The sequence below is a fragment of the Oryctolagus cuniculus genome, chromosome 8, assembly GCF_964237555.1.
Source record: "Oryctolagus cuniculus chromosome 8, mOryCun1.1, whole genome shotgun sequence".
Lineage (NCBI taxonomy): Eukaryota > Metazoa > Chordata > Mammalia > Lagomorpha > Leporidae > Oryctolagus > Oryctolagus cuniculus.
Window position 1 is genome coordinate 41,593,726 of NC_091439.1, and position 20,291 is coordinate 41,614,016.

The 20,291-nt window shown below is 40.8% G+C and overlaps 1 protein-coding gene across 9 annotated transcripts in view; it reads right to left on the reverse strand.

Moving 5' to 3' along the window:
* AFG2A (AFG2 AAA ATPase homolog A) overlaps window positions 1-20,291 on the reverse strand; it is a 303,723-nt gene that overhangs the window by 190,334 nt on the left and 93,098 nt on the right. For all 9 annotated transcript variants that reach the window (XM_002717260.5, XM_051819827.2, XM_070047622.1 and 6 more), the window contains one exon: window positions 18,288-18,367. In XM_002717260.5, the coding sequence (XP_002717306.3) occupies window positions 18,288-18,367 (80 nt within the window). The remainder of the gene's footprint in view (window positions 1-18,287; window positions 18,368-20,291) is intronic.

Genomic DNA, 20,291 nt, shown 5'->3' on the forward strand with positions numbered 1-20,291 from the left:
GCTGTTGCCTTCTAACTTGGAAGAAACACATTCTTTCCCACCAGGATTGGGCTTCTGTACTTCCTTGAAAATTCATAAACTTCAAGACTTTTGGCTTAAAAAGGGTAAAAGTATAGATAGTAATAATAACTATCTGAAACAATATACCTTGGAGCTTTTCATCTAAATGCTAAAAAAGAGACTGTACTCCCCCATGCACTGCAGCATAATACTCACTAGCCAGATATGGAATCATGCAGATAAAGAAAATGTGATAAACACATACAGACACACACACAAATATTTTTAGGTCATAAAAAAGAATGATGTTCTAACATCTGTTGCAAAATGGAAGGAACTGGAGATCATTATGCTACGTGAAATAAGCCAGACACAGAAAGACAAATATTGAATGTTCTACCTCATATGCAGAAGATTAAAAAGAAATAGTCCATACAAACTTGGAATAGTGATTACTAGAGGCTAGGAGGATGGGGGGAGGGAGAATATAAGAAAATTGGATAATGGGTCCCAAAACAGAGTCGGATAAAAGCAACAAGTTATATTGTTCCATGTCACAGTGAAATGACTATAATTCTCAATAGCATACTTATATGCCATATATACAGCTGAAAGAGAAAGCTGGTAGGCTCCAAAGAAAACAAAAAGTGAAGGCTAGTTGTCTAATTTAGTTAGCTTACCCTGTGTGTCTGTGTTGACACTGAACTGTATAACGTAAAAAATCTAAAACTACTGTATATTAAAAACTTAAAAATAAACACTTATAAGTAAAAAAATTAAAAATAAAGAGTTGATCTAAACTTATATGCTGTCAGATTATGATCAACACTCAGCACGAACCCAACAATAAACAAGCTATTTTAGAAACTGAAATTATTCTGAAAAATGGAGGATAGTTATTTTTGTCAGCTATACCAGACTTATGTAATCTACATGTTCTCTACGTAACTACAGTTTTGCATAAATGCTAAAATTGACAAAAGTAATTATTTTTTCAATTTTGCCATGATTTTTCAGCAAAAATTGTAACACAGGCAGTACTTGTAATACCTGTACAAGTTTCACTCAAACAGCAATAGAGTAAAAAGTCATTCTTAAACTCACAGTTCCATTTACATCCTGTCCAAAGTAATTTTGGGGGGGGGGATTTTTTTCCAAGTCCTGTTCCTCTACACATTGCTATAAAAACCATAATTCAACAAAATAAATAATAAAGATAAAAAAGATATTTCAGATCAAGCTTATATTCTAACCACAAATTGTCCAAAAATTGAAGCAGAGAAAAGGCTTTTAAACATGAATCACCTTCCTAGTCCCATAGATTTAACAATGAGGAAAAAAAAGTTCCCCAGTATTCTTACTAATTTATTAAACGACAAGGTTTTTAAAGAATCATTTCAGGGCCTGGCACTATGGCATAGCATATTAAGCCACCAGCAGCAGCATGGTCATCCCGTAAGGGTGCCAGTTTGAGTCCCGGCTGCTCCACTTCAGATCCAGCTCTCTGCTAATGTGCCTGGGAAAGAATCGGAGGATGGTTCAAAAGCTTCGGCTCCTGGCTCCTGTCTGGCCCAGCTCCTGCCATTTTGGCCATTTGGGGAGTGAAACAGCAGATAGAAGATCTCTCTCTCTTCTCTATCTCTACCTCTCTCACTGTAACTCTGACTTTGAAATATTCATTTCAGGATGGGGTGGGTACTTAAGATCCTGTGTCTGACTTTGGGGTGCCTAAGTTCAGTGCCTAGCTGGGCTGCTGACTCTAGCTTCCCTACAAAGCAGACCATGCAATACAGTGCTAAAGACTCAAATAGTTGGGCCCCTGCCACCCACATGAGAGACCCTGATTGAGTTCCTGGCTCCCATCTTCAGTCCCCAACACAGGGCTGTTGTGGGCATTTGGGAAATGCACATATGGATACAAGAGCTTTCTTCTCTCCACTAACTTTTTAAATATATAAATTATTTCATTATAACCTTCAATGATTAGTACTCATTGGGAAGCTTTCTGTGAATTTAGGAAAGAGATTTGACACTGATAAGCTTGGGTTCAAATGCAATCAAAGTTACTCAATCTCTCTTAGTCTCAATTTTTTTTTTTCCCAAGTCAAAACATGGGAAGGATTACCCCATCTTAGGACAGAGAGACTGAAAGTCTGTATCCCGGGCCGGCGCCGCAGCTCACTAGGCTAATCCTCCGCCTTGCGGCGCCAGCACACCGGGTTCTAGTCCCGGTTGGGGCGCCGGATTCTGTCCCGGTTGCCCCTCTTCCAGGCCAGCTCTCTGCTGTGGCCAGGGAGTGCAGTGGAGGATGGCCCAGGTGCTTGGGCCCTGCACCCCATGGGAGACCAGGAAAAGCACCTGGCTCCTGGCTCCTGCCATCAGATCAGCGCGGTGCGCCGGCCGCAGCGTGCCGGCCGCGGCAGCCATTGGAGGGTGAACCAATGGCAAAGGAAGACCTTTCTCTCTCTCTCTCTCACTGTCCACTCTGCCTGTCAAAAAAAAAAAAAAAAGAAAAAAAAGAAAGTCTGTATCCGCCCAAAATTCTTATGTTAAAATCAGATCCTCAGTGGCCAGCATTGTGGGATAGCAGATTAAGCTGACACCTGCAGCGCCAGCATCCCTTAAGGGCACTGGTTCAAATCCTGGCTGCTCCATTTCCAATCCAGCTCCCTGCTAATGTACCTGGGAAAGCAGTGCAAGATGGCCCAAGTACTTGTGCCCCTGCACTCACGTGGGAGACCTAGAAGAAGCTCCTGGCTCCTGGCTTTGGGCTGGCCCAGCTCCAGCCATAAGGGCCACCTTTAGAGGGAACCAGCAGATGGAAGATCTCTCTCTGCCTCTGGCTCTCCCCCTCTCTAACTCTGCCTTTCAAGTAAAATAAGTAAATCTTAAAAAAAAAAAAAAAAAAAAAAAAAAATCAGGGGCCAACGCTGTGGCTCAGAGGATTAAAGCCCCAAGTATGCAGCGCCAGCATCCCATATGGGCACTGGTTTGAGTCGCAGTTTCTCCTCTTCTGATCCAATGCTCTACTATGGCCTGGGAAAGCAGTAGAAGATGCCCAACTCCTTGGGCCCCTGCATCTGTGTGGGAGACCCAGAAGAATCTCTTGGCTCCAGGCTTCAAATCAGCTCAGCTCTAGCCATTTTGGTCATTTGGGGAGTGAACCAGCAGAATGGAAGGCCTCTCTCTCTAGCTCTACCTCTCTCTGTAACTCTCTTTCAAATAAGTAAAATAAGTCTTAAAAATATTCTGGTCCTCAATGTGATAGAAGGAGGTATTAGGTCATGAGGATGGAGGTCATAATGGGATCACTGCTTTTATAAGAGATGCCCCCAAAGACTTCCCTTGCCTCTTCCATCATGGGAAAACACAATAAGAAGAGGGCAGTCTATGAACCAGAAAGTATACCTTCAGCAGACAACAAATCTGCCAGCACTCTAATTTTGAATTTCCCAGCTGCTAAAAACTTAAAAAAAAATTATTTTGTTTAAAGGTCATCAGACTACAATATTTTTTTTTTTTAAGATTTTATTTGAGAGGTAGAGTTACAGACAGTGAGAGAGAGACAAAGAGAAAGGTCTTCCCTCTGTTGGCTCACTCCCCAAATGGCTACAACGGCAGGAACTGCAACCATCCAAACCCAGGAGCCAGGCGCCTCCTCCTGGTCTCCCATGTGGGTGCAGGGGCCCAAAGACCTGAGCCATCCTCCACTGCTCTCCCAGGCCAAAGCAGAGAACTGGATTGGAAGTGGAGAAACTGGGACCAGAACAGGCACCCATATGGGATGCCGGTGCTGCAGGCGGATGATTAACCTACTGCGCCATGGCAGCAGCCCCTACAGTATTCTAATATAGCAGCCTGAACAGACTAAGATACTTCCTCAAAATTAAGTTAAATACACAAAGGATCTAGCACACTATTTAGCACAAAGGAAATGTCAATAGAAGTCACAAGCTTTATCGTTACATAATTCTCACCACTGTAATTGCCTTGTTGAAAATGCTGGTAATAAGGGTCAGCATTATGGTGCAGTGGGTTAAGCTATCACCTGGAACACTGGCATCCCATAAGATGCTGTTTCGAGTTCTGGCCATCCCACTTCCTATCCAGCTCCCTGCTAAGTTTTCCTGGGAAGGCAGCAGATGGTCCAAGTCCTTGGGCCCCTGCCACCCATGTGGGGGACCCAGATGGAGTTTTAGGTTTCCAGCTTTGGCCGGGCCCAGGCCTGGCCACTATGGCCATTTCTGTAACTGCTTTCAAAAAAAAAAAAAAAAAAAAAAAACACTTTAAAACAAAACATAAAAAGAAAATACCTAATACCTGTAATATTTTAATATTATCTTAATAAATTAAACCAATAAAAAAGGTGTCTGAAAAATAAATATTTACTAAAATATGGCATGAGCATGTCTTGCAGATTTTCAGAACCTAGGAATAGCACAGATAAACAGCTACATCTAGATTAATATTGTCAGTTCCTTACTTGCAGCAATGTAGAAAGCAACAAGCAACCTCACATTTGGTCATAAAAAGCACTAATCTAATACTTAAACAAGAATTGCTACTTTGCAGCCCTTTGTAACTATTTGGCAGTGTTTAATACACTACTAAAAGATATTTTCTTCCCATAAGATCTGTTAGCGAGTAACTTATACCCATGTTAATTAACAGTTCTTCAGGGGAGGTTCCGAGATGTAGAGCAGGGAGGGAGCTTACTGCTCTGGTCTAGGAGAGGATAGCTTAAAAAAAGTGGAGAGAGCGCAGTCTTAGGTAAGAGTTAGGGAGAAAATGCCCAGAGGAAACACTACGCAAATTAGGACACAGTGGACACTCCTGGCTCAGGACTCTAGCAGCTGAGAGCTTCCCCACCAGCGTGGGAGAGGGAGGTGAGACCAGACAGCAGCACCCCAAACCATTGGCAATAAAGCTTCAGGAAGAGCCTAGAGGGCACCTGGCTTGCAGCCCTGTGGGGGACAGTGTACCTAGCAAATGAGAGGAAAAATAAGGAGAGACAGGTTTCTCTCTCCCAGATCACTTTACAACAGTGAGCTGCAACAAGCCAATAGAGTGGGCCCCGTTTTGGACATAGGTTAACAGCTGTGCCAGCTTGTGTCCACCCAGCAATCAGCTGGTGGGCAGAACTAACAGGAGGCCGAGTGCTTCTGACTGTGGGAGTCTTGTGTGCCAGAACTTTAAAAAAGCAAAAACAAAAAACCAAACTGAGGCTGTGTGGGAGGACTTACAATGTGTCTGGGACCTTGGGCAGGCACTGTGGGAGACTCCACATGCCCAGGGCTTCCTGGTTACCTGGTAAGGGACACTGTTGGGGAATTTGAGCTTACACTGAAGACTGCACAGATCCTTTGTGTGGTCCTTGGGACATGGCGGACTAATATTACACCCACTGGGGCTAGCGCTCAGGCATTGGTCTCCTTTGAGGAGAGGAGCTTAGATGAGAATAAATCTCACCCTTCTGATGTTTAAAAAAAAAAGATATACTGTAACAAACCTGGGTGTGTCACCTTAAGCATGCCCTTCACCCAGGAGAACTGAACAGAGTGAAGAGGCAACCAATAGAACAGGAGAAATTATTTTCAAACTATGCAACTGATAAAGGATTAATAACCAGAATCTACAAAGAGATCAAGAAACTCCACAACAACAAAACAACCCACTTAAGAGATGGGCAAAGCACTTAAATAGACATTTTTCAAAAGAGGAAATCCAAATGGTCAACAGACAATGAAAAAATGTTCAGGATAACTAATCCTCAGAGAAATGCAAATCAAAACCACAATGAGGTTTTACCTCACCCCACTTAGAATGGGTTTCATGAAGAAATCAACAAATAACAAATGCTGGCCAGGATGTGGGGAAAAAGGTACCCTAATCTCACTGTTCATGGGAATGTAAACTTGCAATGCCACTATAGAAGACAGTATGGAGACACCTCAGAAGTCTGAATATACACCACCATATGAGGGAATTTACCCAAGGGAAATGAAATCAGTAACAAGAAGAGCTATCTGCACCCCCATGTTTATTGCAGCTCAATTCAGAATAGCTAAGACATGGAACCAACCTAAAAGCCTGTCAACCTAAGACTGGATAAAGAAATTATGGGATATGTACACTATGGAATAATACACATTAATTTAAAAAAATGAAATCCCGTCATTTGCAACAAAATGGATGAGTCTGGAAGACATCATACTTAGTGAAATAAGCCAATCTGAAAGGGACAAAAACCATACGTTCTCCCTGATCTGTGAGAATGGAGAGAGCACCTAAAGTGAAATCTGGGAAGGGATGATTTGAGCGGCACTTGTCTTGACTATCAAGGAATATTTTTTTTAGTGTTTATTAGTTTTTTCTCTTCATACTATTTTTTGAACTCTTAACAGAGTTATTCATATGTGAATAGTCAGTTGAGGAGGGCTGGGGCTGTGGCTTAGTGGGTAAAGCCGCCACCTGCAGTGCTGGTTTGAGTCCCAGCTGCTCCACGTCTGATCCAGCTCTCTGCTATGGCCTGGGAAAGTAGTAGAAGGCCCACCCTGCAGCCAGGTGAGAGACCCGGAAGAAGCTCCTGGATCCTGGCATCAGATCGGCGCAGCTCCGGCCGTTGCAGCCAATTGGGGAGTGAACCAGTGGTTGGAAGACCTCTCTCTGTCTCTGCTTCTCCTTCTCTCTCTGTGTAACTCTTTCAAATAAATAAAAGAGATCTTTTAAAAAAAAATTCAATTGAGGATGGATCTCAGTAAGAAATAAGAGTTAGAATAAGAGAGAAAGGAGGAAGTTTGTAACTGTAAAGCTGTATAGTTCTGCATACATTCCTAGGAAATAACTTCAAAGGGTACAGTTTAAAAAACTTGTCATGGGGCTCCAAATCTCAATGAGCTGGGTGATCAAAATGTCATCTTAAGTGATCATATTAAGTGTGAAAGTTTACATATAGATAGGATTAAGTGATAAAATGACCATACAAATAGGATCAAGAGTCGGGTTATTATAGTAGATAGAATTAAAAAAGAGAGAGTGTTCCAACATGGGAAGCAGTCCACACAGCAGACTCATAGAATGACAATCACTTTAAGTAAAATTCTGACCTCAGAATCAGCCCTTAAGGCTTTGTGGTCTGGCTGAATGGTCCATAATAGCATTTCTTTTTTTAAAAAAACTTTTATTTAATGAATATAAATTTCCAAAGTACAGCTTATGGATTACAATGCCCCCCCCCCCCCGCCATAACTTCCCTCCCACCTGCAACCATCCCCTCTCCAACTCCCTGTCCCCTTCCATTTACATCAAGATTCATTTTCAATTATCTTTATATACAGAAGATCAATTTAGCATATATTAAGTAAACAGTGAATGGTCCGTAATAGCATTTCAGGCATGGAAAGCCAACACACTGCGACAAAGAAAAATTCTACATGAAGGATCTCTCTGAGATCCCAACAGAAAGAAGTGGCCATCAAATAAGGATGTTCTTTTTTCTAAAGGGAGGAGAGAACTTGCACTTTGCTAAAGGCCTTGTCTAAATACTGACAGTTTGTGGATTCAAGCGGCTTCCACAGCCTAGGAAGCTCATGTCACGAGCCTCTGGTACGCAACAGCACTGTGGCGTAGCAGGTAAAGCCACTGCCTGCAGTGCCGGCATCCGATATGGGCATTGGTTTGTGTTCCAGCTGCTCCACTTCCGATCCAGCTCTCTGCTATGGCCTGGGAAAGCAGTAGAATACGGCCCAAGTCCTTGGGTCCCTGCACCCATGTTGGAAACCCAGAAGAAGCTCCTGGCTTCCAATCGACACAGCTCCAGCTGTTGTGGCCAATTGGGGAATGACCCGGCGGATGGAAGACCTCTCTCTCTGTCTCTTTCTGTCTCTCCTTCTCTCTGTGTGTAACTCTGAATTTCAAATAAATAAATAAATCTTAAAAAAAGAGCCTCTGGTGCATACCAAGAGTGTTAATTATTAAATTAACAACAGGAGTCACTGTGCACTAACTCCCCATGCAGGACCTCCGTCCTCAATGAGTTGTATTATGAGAGTTAAATGTGATACTTGTTCCCAGCTTGTGTGTGTGTGTGCGAGCGTAAGTGTGTGCAAATTGTTGAAATCTTTACTTAGTATAGAGTTGCTCTTCTGTGTACAAACTTAACTGAAAATGAATCTTAATGGAGAATGGGACTGGGAAGGGGAGAAGGAGGAGAAGGAGGGGTGGAAGTGTGGGTGGAAGGGCGGGTATGGGAAGAATAACTATGTTCCTAAAGTGGTACATATGAAATTTGTATTCCTTATTTTCCCACCTAACTGTACCCTTGTACACATCAACCATGCTCCTCCCTATAGAAACAAACCATAAAAATTCCAGCCCTGTTCTATTCCCTATTCTATGAAATCTACTTCCTAAACGTTCACATGGAAGTGGGAAGACACAGTAGTTTTCTTTCTGTGCTGACTTGTTGCCTGTCCTCCAGGCTCAACTGTATTGCTACAAACAACTCAACTGCATCCTTTTTTCTGGCAGAATATTATTTCACTGTGTATAGGTAACCACATGCTCTTTATCCATTCATCTACCAATGGAGCACCTAGGTTGACTCCATTCCCTAGATGTTGTGACAAGACACTTTAATCTAACTATTGGTTGAACTCTGTAACTAATACACAATTACTCTTAGGTGTTTAATTAATGCTATAACTAGTACTCAAATAGTATTTTACACTTTGTGTTTCTGTGTGGGTGCAAACTGTTGAAATCTTTACTTAATATATGCCAAATTGATCTTCTGTATATAAAGATAATTGAAAATTTAAAAAAAGACACTTTAATCTTAACTGTTTATTAACTGTTCAAATGTAAATATAGCTTGCCTTCCCAGAGTCCTTAGGAAATAACTGAAATTCAAAGAGCTAAAATTTCCAGATCGTTTATTTGTATTTTTCAGTATTTTTTAAGGTTTTAAGTAACTACCTCTAAGACAGATATACTGTTTTCAGTAATATACTATGAGATTGTACAGGACTCACGCAAGAATGTTTAGCTCAGGAAATCAGAGTAATAAGAAAATCTCTATTCCTTTGGTCTTAGATCTACACCAAAAGCTGTTTTCACCTATTTTTCCCTATCCCTATAGTTTGTATTTTTCAGATGCAAGTAGCATTCTTAAGGGGGTGGTGTATAACTGTACACAGCATATACTATAGATGACCCAAGACTGGCTGTTATATACTCTTAATGTGGTTATGGACATGCAGGATTTGGAATCTAGTTATTTGGGTGCTTGCCTATGCATAAAAATGACACTATTTGATTCAACTCCAATACAGAAAATGTGACAAGTGACTAAATGGCCTTCTGGGCACAGAGTACCTAAGACATTTCTACAGAATTAATTAGGATGTCATGTATTGTAAGCTTTCCAAAATGTTTTCTCACTGGTCTAAAACTTCATTACTATTGCTATCCATTGCTATTCTTTGTTGCCCTTTAGTTACTAACAGCTATCTTAAGAGACTATCACTTTTAAATTTTTAGCATAGTGACAGTTTTGTGGGTCCAATATCACTTTTAAATTTGATGTGTACAAAAACTTTTAAAAACATTTTATTTTAGCATTGATTAATATTTCATTAATTGTTTCATGAGCTCATTAAAAGATAAACTATTCAAAGCCTACAAATGATTCTTTATCATAAATATGTTTCTATAAACACAAAAGCAGGCAATAAAAATTTCTCAGGTAGCCTTGGTATTTAACCTTAAAAGAAGTTTGTGGCTGGCGCCGCGGCTCACTAGGCTAATACTCCGCCTAGCGGCGCCGGCACACCGGGTTCTAGTCCCGGTTGGGGCGCCGGACTCTGTCCCGGTTGCCCCTCTTCCAGGCCAGCTCTCTGCTGTGGCCAGGGAGTGCAGTGGAGGATGGCCCAGGTGCTTGGGCCCTGCACCCCATGGGAGACCAGGAAAAGCACCTGGCTCCTGGCTCCTGCCATCGGATCAGCGCGGTGCGCCGGCCGCAGCGCACCGGCCGCAGCGCACCGGCCGCGGCGGCCATTGGAGGGTGAACCAACGGCAAAGGAAGACCTTTCTCTCTGTCTCTCTCTCTCTCACTGTCCACTCTGCCTGTCAAAAAAAAAAAAAAAAAAAAGAAGTTTGTTCACGACTCACACTAAAACATGGTAAATGTTCATTATTTCCAGTTCTATTTCTTGGGGCATAATTTTCAACAAATCATATTCAAATATCTGTGTGCCCCTTTGTCAGGCACTGTGCTGGATGGCTGACATCAGAGGATGAAAACATTATCATTCCCTTCATTGTTTGTACTTGTTGGTGTCCATGATTTAGAGACTCAAATTTGATAAAATATATAAAGATCCTTCTAGTTTTACAATTCTGTGACTCTGTGCTATATAATGATGTGGCACCTAACTGAAGATACGTAACATACTATTATTAATAAAAATATTTAGAAATCTAATTGCACTTCTAACTGGGTACTTCTGAAGAGAAAGAGGTAAAACTCAAACAGCCCAATTTGCTATTTACTTTGGGAAGAAATGGAAGCTGCTATTAATGTTGACAATTAGGTGAAGAGAATTCTTTGGATTCACATTACTTGTACTGCCTTTGCCTTGTATTTCTACTGATCACGGAGAACTAGCTCGAGTATAGCATAGGAAAAATGTTTTATGGACTGAGATATAATCTTGGCTGACTTTCAAAGCATCAGTAGGAAACAAACCATAAAAACTGACAACCTAGGAAATCAAAACCAAATATAAGAAAAAGTTTAAATACAAATGTTTAATCACTAACACAGTGAAATGATTTCATAGAACTTTATTATCTGCAAAAGACATGCAATATAGTAATTGAAAAAAATATGTACATATATAGAAAATATCAAAGCCAGACTTTCCTAAAACTTTCTCTGTTCTTTTCAAAATTCAGCATGCTCTCCAACATACTCCTACTCAAAAGATACACAATGCCATGAACCAAAAGGACATTATGATCTTTTTTTTTTTTTTTTTGAGATTTAATTTATTTATTTGAAAGAGTTACAGAGAGGCAGAGACAGAGAAAGGTTTTCCATCCACTGGTTCACTCCCCAAATGGCCACAATGGCCGGAGCTGGGCCAATCTGAAGCCAGGAGCCAGGAGCTCCAGGTCTCCCATGTGGGTGCAGGGGCTCCTTGGGCCATCCTCCACTGCTTTCCCAGGAGCATTAGCAGGGAGCTGGATAAGAAGTGGAACAGCCAGGACTCAAATTGATGCCAATGTGGGATGCAGGCACTCCAGACTGGGGCTTTAACCCACTGTGCCACAGAGCCAGCCACAAGGGACATCATGTATCTTGAAACAGGAGGAGGTAAACCATGGTGACATATTTTCTTGGCTATTCTTGTACTAGTAGCAGAGATAAATAGTTGTATCAGAGACTATGCAATACCCAAAGTTAAAAATATTTACTAAGTGTCCTGCTACAGAAAAGCTGTGTTGACATCTATATTACAGAAACCTCACTGCTATGATCATAATTAAAAGGGGTCTTCAAAAAGTTGGTGGACAAAGCCTATTATGAAAAAATATAGCATGGATTTCAAAATATTTTTGCACCAAAATAAAACTTAGCTTTAAATTTCATTTATAAATGAACTTTCTGAATTATACTTGCAAAAAAAATTTAATTAATTTGATAGGCAGAGTGACAGAAAAAGACACAGACAGAGCAATCTTCCATTTGCTGTTCACTTCCCAAATGGTCCCAATGGCCAGAGCTAGGCCAGGTCAAAGTCAGGAGCTAGGAACTACATCCAGGGCTCTCACGTAGGTGACAGGGGCCCAAGTATTTGGGGCATCTACAGATGCTTTCCCAGGTCATTAGCAGGGAGCTGGATTGGAGCAGAAAATCTAGGAAATAGGACACAGGCAGTGCAGGTTGTAATTTAATCCACTGCACCACATCACCAGCACCAGTATGCTTGCATTATATAAATTTAATACTAAAATTTTTCACAGAAACAATCCATGCATATCCTTTTAATTTTTTAAAGATTTTATTTATTTATTTGAGAGGTAGAGTTACAGACAGTGAGAGGAACAGATAGAGAGAAAGGTCTTCCTTCCATTGGTTCACTCCCCAGATGGCCGCAATGGCCGGAGCTACGCCAATCCAAAGCCAGAAGCCAGGTGCTTCTTCCTGGTCTCCCATGTGGGTGCAGGGGCCCAAGGCCTCGGGCCATCTTCTATTGCTTTCCCATGTCATAGCAGAGAGCTGGATTAGAAGAGAGACAGCTGGGAGTAGAACCGGCACCAATATGGGATGCCAGCACCACAGGCGGAGGATTAACCTACTGCGCCATAGCACCAGTCCCCATGAATATCCTTTTCAACTCCTCCAATAAAATAAAATGTCCTCTGTCCTCTAGATAATTCTTACATTACTGAACAGTATCTAATGCATGCATTTTAAAAAATATTTTATTCACTTGACAGGTAGAGTTATAGACAGTGAGAGGGAGAGACAGAGAGAAATGTCTTCCATTCAGTGGTTCACTCCCCAAATGGCCGGAATGGCTGGAGCTGCACTGATCTGAAGCAGGAGCCAGGAGCTTCCTCCAGGTTTCCCACACAGGTGCAGGGGCCCAAGGACTTGGGCCACCTTCTACTGCTTTCCCACCCATCCACAGAGAGCTGGATCGGAAGAGGAGAAGCCGGGACTAGAACCAGCGCCCATATGGGATACCAGCGCCACAGGCAGAGGATTAACCTCCTGCAACACAGCTCCGGACCCTTATGCATGCATTTTTAATTTTTATAATTTATTTTAGTACACATTTAAAGAGTCAGAAAAAGTTTGACCTCATGGGCACCTATGTCTCATTTTCTGCACATCCATGTATTCATATCTCCAGAGTCAATCCTTAGGCTTGGAAGAGACCCAAAAAATACCTAAAGAAAGCTAGGTAAACATATAGCACTTGGAAAAAAATCATTACCTACGAAACTTTCACAGTGCATGTAAAATGTAGGTAAAGTTTCATTTTAAAGCTAAGGTAACTACAATAAGTATCTGTGTGTCCTAAAACACCAATTTAAAATTAATTTCCTAATTCCAAGTAAAAAGTTCAACAGGACGTACCATTACAAAAATTCATACATTTAATGTATCCTATTGTACTTAGTCACAATAAATAAACCAAAGAATATTCATTAGAACACTACTAAACTGTATAAAATTATCAGAAAAAATTTGTATTACATTTTTATTCTGTCTTTTGCTCTGTTTTCCTTAGTATTTGCTTACTTGTTTTTTAAAATATGATTTCTTGGCTGGCGCCGTGGCTCAATAGGCTAATCCTCCGCCTTGCGGCGCCAGCACACTGGGTTCTAGTCCCGGTCACGGCACCGGATTCTGTCCCGGTTGCCCCTCTTCCAGGCCAGCTCTCTGCTGTGGCCAGGAAGTGCAGTGGAGGATGGCCCAAGTGCTTGAGCCCTGCACCCCATGGGAGACCAGGAGAAGCACCTGGCTCCTGCCTTCGGATCAGTGTGGTGCGCCGGCCACAGCGGCTATTGGAGGGTGAACCAATGGCAAAGGAAGACCTTTCTCTCTGTCTCTCTCTCTCACTGTCCACTCTGCCTGTCAAAAAAAAAAAAAAAAAAAAAATATATATATATATATATATATGATTTCTTTTATTTATTTTAAAGGCTGATTGACACAAAGAGACAGAGAGATGGAGGGAGGGGGAAAAAAGAGGGAGAGAGAAAGAGAGAGAGAGAAACATCTTCCACCCACTGGTTCACTGCTCAAATGGCTAGGTAAGGCTGAAGCCATGAGACAGGAACTCCATCTGTGTTTCCTATGTGGGTGGCGGGGGAAGTCCTTGAGCCATCTTCTACCGCCTTTACAGGCACATTAGCAGGGAACTCAAACCAGCGTTCTGATATTGGATGTCTCTGATATCAGATGCTTTTGTCCCAAGCAGTGGCTTAACTAGCTTATGCTACAACAGCAGGCCCTATATGAGGCAAGTATTGGGGAAAAGCTTGTTCCAGGAAATACCCACTGAATTTAGCAACTTTTAACTTAGACATACAAAATACTACTAGCTAAAAATACTTGTAACTAATAAGGGGTTAATATTAGGGTTTCTAAAAACAAACTCTTTATATTGGGGTACATGAGAATTTTTACCCTGAAATAAACTTATTTTTTCTGTTCTAAATCCTGATAATTTAGGAGGCAGTGATAAAACAGTTCAAAGCGCATTAAGTCAAAAGACATGGGTTCCACCTTATCTAGGTCACAAGGCAGTTTTGTGCCTCTTCTCTTAAATTCCAGGGACTTCACATTCTGAAACACAGAAGGTTATACTCGATGACTTCTAAGCATTCTCACCTAAAAAATTTTGATTTCTGAAAATTGAAAAACTGCCATAAAAATCATTTAAAAAATTTATAACCCTTCTTGAAAAGTGTCACTTAGAGAAAAAAAAAGCCTATGAAAATTTCCTCTACAGTGCTTAGCATTATGAACTCCCAGAATGAATCTGAAATCTGAAATGTGAGTATGTTGGAAAAGAGGCTACTCCATTTCCTGATCACGATTTTAAAGCTCAGAGCTCACTGTGGAATGCTGTTGAACCTGTAATCTTCATTTTCAACGAATGCTGGCTAGAATTTCTTAATTTTTTTGCCCAACCACTCCAAATGGAAACTTAATCTAGACTATTAAGCTCAGAAACAGCTATAAAAAGAATGCAGTTATTAATATCACAGATTCACTAGTATCTCAGAAGATACCAGTCAGCTTTAAACTGAGTACTTAATGTTTTTTCATATACTTAATGTTTTTATATTCTTTTCATAAAATCTCAAAAACATTTTAGTTTTTTAAAATTATTTATTTATTTGAAATGCAGAGATAAAGAGAGGGAGGGACATCCCATCTGTGGGTTTACTCCCAAAAACAACCTAAGGGCCATTAAGGGCCAAGGCTGGGCCAAGCCCAAGCCAGGAACTCCATCTGGGTCTCCCACCAGGGTGGGCAGAGGCCCCAAAACTCAGGCAATTTTCCTCTACTTTCCTAAGTGCGTTAGCAGGGGAGCTGGATCAGAATTGGAACAGCGGGGACACAAACCGGTACTCACATGGGATGTCAGCATCTCAAGTGGTCACATAACCTGATGCAACATAATGTTGGTCTCTCAAAATATTTATAGCATTAGCATTATAAAATAGATTTTTTTTGCCTAAGTAACAAAGCTGTCTTCTAAGATTAAAAATTTTTTTCATAGTTTAAGTTTTTGAAATCAAGTTGTGTCTTGCAAATGGTGATTTCTCAGTACCAATTCATTATTTTTTAAAAAATCATTTATTTATTTGAAAGACAGAGAGAGAGAGAGAGAGAGATCTTCCATTTGCTGGTTTATTCCCCAGACAGCTTTAAGGACCAATACTGGGCCAGGCCAAAGCCAGGAGCTTGGAGCTTCAGCCAAGTCTTCCACGTGGGTGGCAGGGGCCAAACACTTGGGCCATCTTCTGCTGCTTTTTCTAGGCCATTAGCAGGGAGCTGGATCAGAAGTGCAGCAGTAGGGACACGATCCAGTGCCCTTATAGGATACTGGCATCTCAGGTGGTGGCTGTAATTGCTATGATACAAGGCTGGCTCCCCATTTCATATCTTAAAACTGTTTGTTCTTCAATAAGGGTACATAAAGTAATAATGTGGGGGCAGGCATTTGGCCTAGCACTCAAGATGCCTCTTAGGACACCTGCATTCCATATCACAGCTCCTATATCTGAGTCTCAGGTCTGGTCTCAAGTGCAGTTTCATGCTGATGTGCATGACTCAGGGAGGCAGCACAGATGGCTCCAGGAGTTAGGTCCCTGGCACCCACGTGGGAGATCTGGATTAAGTTACTCAACCGGACCCAGCCTCACCTGTTGCAGGCGTTTGGGGAGTAGATCTCTGAGTCTACCTGTCTGTCTGTCTTTCAGCCTTTCAAACAAATAAGATAAAGCAGTAAGAATAGAAACATTAAATTACGGGTGTAGGCGTTTGGCGCAGTGATTAGGAAACCAGCTGGAATACTTGTATCATGTCAGAGTGCCTGGTTCCTCCATTTCTGACCTGGCTTTCTGTTAGTGTGCAAGCTGGGTGGCAGCAGATAATGGCTTATGCAGGGAGCTGGGGATGGAAGTGGAAGGAAGTAGAGCAGCCAGGACTCGAACTGGCACCCATTTGGGATACCATTATTGCAGGCAACAGATTTACCCACTACACCGTAACATCAGCCCTGTTTCTCCAATTTCTAGAAATTATGTTCAACTCAAATAGCCAAAAGACAAAACAAAACAAAACAAAACAAAGAGCTTTTATTTTCATTTTCAAATTCAGTGGTCTGGTACAGAAAGAGCAGCATTCTATTAAGATTCTTACAGTTATAAAATAAAACTATATAAGCCTCTGAAAATAAAGTTCAAGAAAAACTACTTCAGTCCTATGAGTAGTATACTCTGTCATCAATTTATTCTTTGTTTTCTGGAATACCAACTAACTTTCTAAGTTATTACCAGAACTTTTCTATACAAAGGAAGCAGAATACCATTTATTTATATTTGATTTGGATAAGCCCTGAGAGAAGGAGGCACACAATACACAAAGATGTTCCTTGAAAAGTTCTATTTGATGGAAAACTACTAAAAGAACTGTTATCTAGAAGCTGCAAACAACAGCATCTTTGGAGCTAGCATCCTGGAGCAGCAGGACAAGCTACTGCTTGTAACACCAGCATCCGATTCTGAATTACTAGCTTGTGTTCTGGCTGCTCCACTTCCCAGTCAGCTTTATTCTAATGCACCTGGGAAGGCAGCAGAAGATGGCACAAGTACTCGAGCCCCTGCCAACCATGTGGGAACCCAGAATGGAGTTCCTGCTTCCTGGCTTCAGCTTGGCCCAGGCCCTGGGTGCTAGAGTCATTTGGGAAGTAGAACAGTAGATGAAAGATCTCTGTCACTCTTTGAAATAAATAAATCTTAAACAGAATCTAGCAACTCTAATATTTCTGCAAACTGCTATTGAGCCAAACTGCCTAAAAAAGCGAGATTTCTGAAGTACCTTGTCTGGTTTCTAAACCATCTTATTTTAGAAAGATTTTATGAGAACTCTGCCACCTAAGAGGATTCTACCTTCCACCTGGTTCATATTTAACAATGGATCCCACCCTGTTCCTTTTTGTGTCCAAAATCTGATGTCTCTGATGTCCCATAAATGTGGTGGCTGGTCATATTATTTTGGCAAATCTCTTCTTTTGCTTCTCTTATAGTTAAGGTGAACTTGAGCTATTTGCAAACCTTTGTGCCATCTCATACTTGAAAGTAACGAAGGCTTGGATACTTCAACTCATAAACAGAAAGACTGGCAGGTGTTTATGTAATATCAAGAGGTAGCAGTAGAAAGCAGTACATTCTAACTCCCAATGGCAGCATACTAGTGACAATGTACACTCTCATCTGCTAAGGCAGTACTATCTAGGAAGGAAAACAATAGTAACGCTTCTCATCACATTTAGTACAGGGGCTTCAAATCTGCTGCTGCTTTCACTATAATTACCACCACCAAAATTTTGTAGTCAGTATATGAATTAGAAGCCATACCAAAAAACCATTAATTAATATTATCCCACATGAAATACTTCCAGTACATATGACTTAAACAAGCTTTAAACATTTGTAGGGAAAAGACATTATGTTTGTAAAGAGTTCTAAAATATATACATTTATCTATTTGGAACAACATATAGATAATCCTTTCTATTGCATGAGATTTGGCAACAAAATTATTAATACTAACGTCTATCTGATTATATTTTAGGAAGCATAGTTTACTCCAGAAAATTCTAAAAAACTATGTGATGAGTTTTATTACAATTTGTGTTTTACTATATGAAGTAACTATGCTTAATCCAGCTTTGTTCAATTTTTTGTTGGTCAGTATATGTGTGTAATGCCTAATTCTGATAGCCATACTAAAGTGATCTCTGTAGACACTAAGATATTTAAATGAACTCAAATGTCCCAAATGGATATTAGGGTTTTTTTAACCTTGCAAATAAAAGTATTATAAAATGATATCATGAAAAATGTAATGAGCAAAAAAAGTTACATGAATTGAAAAATGTTTCTTTTACACAAATGTATAGATAAAATTTGTATAAAATGTTATTTAATCTATAACTGCTATTAATTTAGTAGCACAGCTAAATATTTCTTACCTGCCCCTTTCAACTGCCAAGGCATCAAGTTCATCAAAGAAAATAATGGAAGGAGCCACTGCTCTTGCTTTTCGGAAGATCTGGTGGAAAGAGTGACGCATTAGCTAAAGATCAAATTATAGAAAATTCCATACTTTTGAGTTAAAAAAAACAGTATTTGGAACCAAATCTAGGTTATTACTTACAAATCAATCAGCCCTATCACTTTGTGACCTTCCAACTGACACAGAACTCTTTTTTTAAAGGTCCATACGATAACAAGACTAACACATGTATTCACGTATATAGGGGGCAGTTGATTAAAGCAATCAAAAAAACTCAGGTAAAATTCCAGCTCTAATACTGAATAGTTCTGTTTCCATCAGTAGGTAATTTTATTTTCCTAAATCTTAATTCCCAAATCTACAAAAAGGAGATAATATATGGCTACCTTGGAAGACTGAGACTTGAATAAAAAAAGGACACAAAGTACTAGCAAAGAGCCTGGAACACAGTAAGAGCTTAAGAAATCAGAGGTTAATTATCATACACATGTTTATAAATGAAACAATATAAACATGTAAAATCCGCCATGTACACCCACAGACCCAAAGCCACAAGCTGTATTCGTTTCTTCAAAACTGTATGGGTAAGTAATATTTGATGTAAAGCCAGGACAAGACAAACCATCAAACCTTGGAGGAACACAAGCTGACTACAGCAGAAGCCAACCAACATCAGAGATAGGCCAGAGAACCTTGGGAGTGACATACGGATAAGCTGGGAAAAGGCAGCATAGGCAGAAAAAAAATCCAAATGTGTGTTACCTATATAATCTAGGCCCTCAATTTTTGGCCACAGGCAGTATGAACATAAACATGCAGAATTATCAAATCATTAACATGAATAAACACTGCTTTTTATCATAGTGTCATTATTATACAATTCATGTCTATATTTAAAAATGTTTAACTGTTTATTTGAAAGTCAGAGAGAGAGGAGACAGAGAGATCTTCCATCCACTGGTTGACTCCCCAGACAGCCACAACAGCCAAGACTGGGCCAGGCCAAAGTGAAGCCCAAGGTTCATTTTCGGCCTCCCATGTGTGTGCAGGGGCACAAGCACTTGGGCAGCTTTCCCCAGGCTATTAGCAGAGAGCTGGATCAAAGATGATCAGCCAGGACTTGAGTCATCATCCATATAGGATGTCAGTGCTGTAGGCAGCAGTTTTACCTGCTATACCACAACACTGGCCCCAATATCATCTACAGGAAAAAAGTAACTTAATTTTTTTTCTTATGGTAAAGTATTCCAATCCCTAATAGGGAATCATCCATCTCATTGTGGTGTTCCTTCCTTTGCTACCAGAATATATAGGGTCCCTGCATGCATGGATTACAAGTTGTTAACTTCCTCAGTATGAACGTGTGAGAGGTGGAATGAGATGGCAGCTAAGTGAGATGACCCAGTGACCATCTTCCTAGAGACACCAAGTAACTTTCACAAGAACCACAAATCCATTAAGAGACCACCACAGTGCATGGGATTTTGGTATAGTTAAAAAGCAAAGCCACATTGAAATACACAGGAAAGAATGAGTTGTAGGTGTCACCCTTTCATGGTTCCAAGTATATCAGCAGAGAGAGATATATTAAAAATTGAGGGAGCAACAAGCAATTAAGCCCAAGACTTGAACAGCTGACAGAACCTAACCACCCCTAATTCTCAGCCAGTGCCTATGGACAGAGCCTCTGCACTACCCCAGTATAGAGGAGACTTGCACCTAGGGTGACAGAATTCTTCTAGCATGTATCCCATGGACCTATCATGTGCCCCCACAACTATGGCGCTTGGTGACTCTGAGTACCATGTGTGACCCATAGTGACAGTGCAGCTGAAGGGCTGCATCTACTACTCCTCCTCCCTCCAACTCAGAGCGGAAAGTATGGAACCACAGGATTATACTGGGACTCAGAGCAAAGCTAGTAAAAATGCAACACTGAGCAGATATTAAAAGTCCCTGT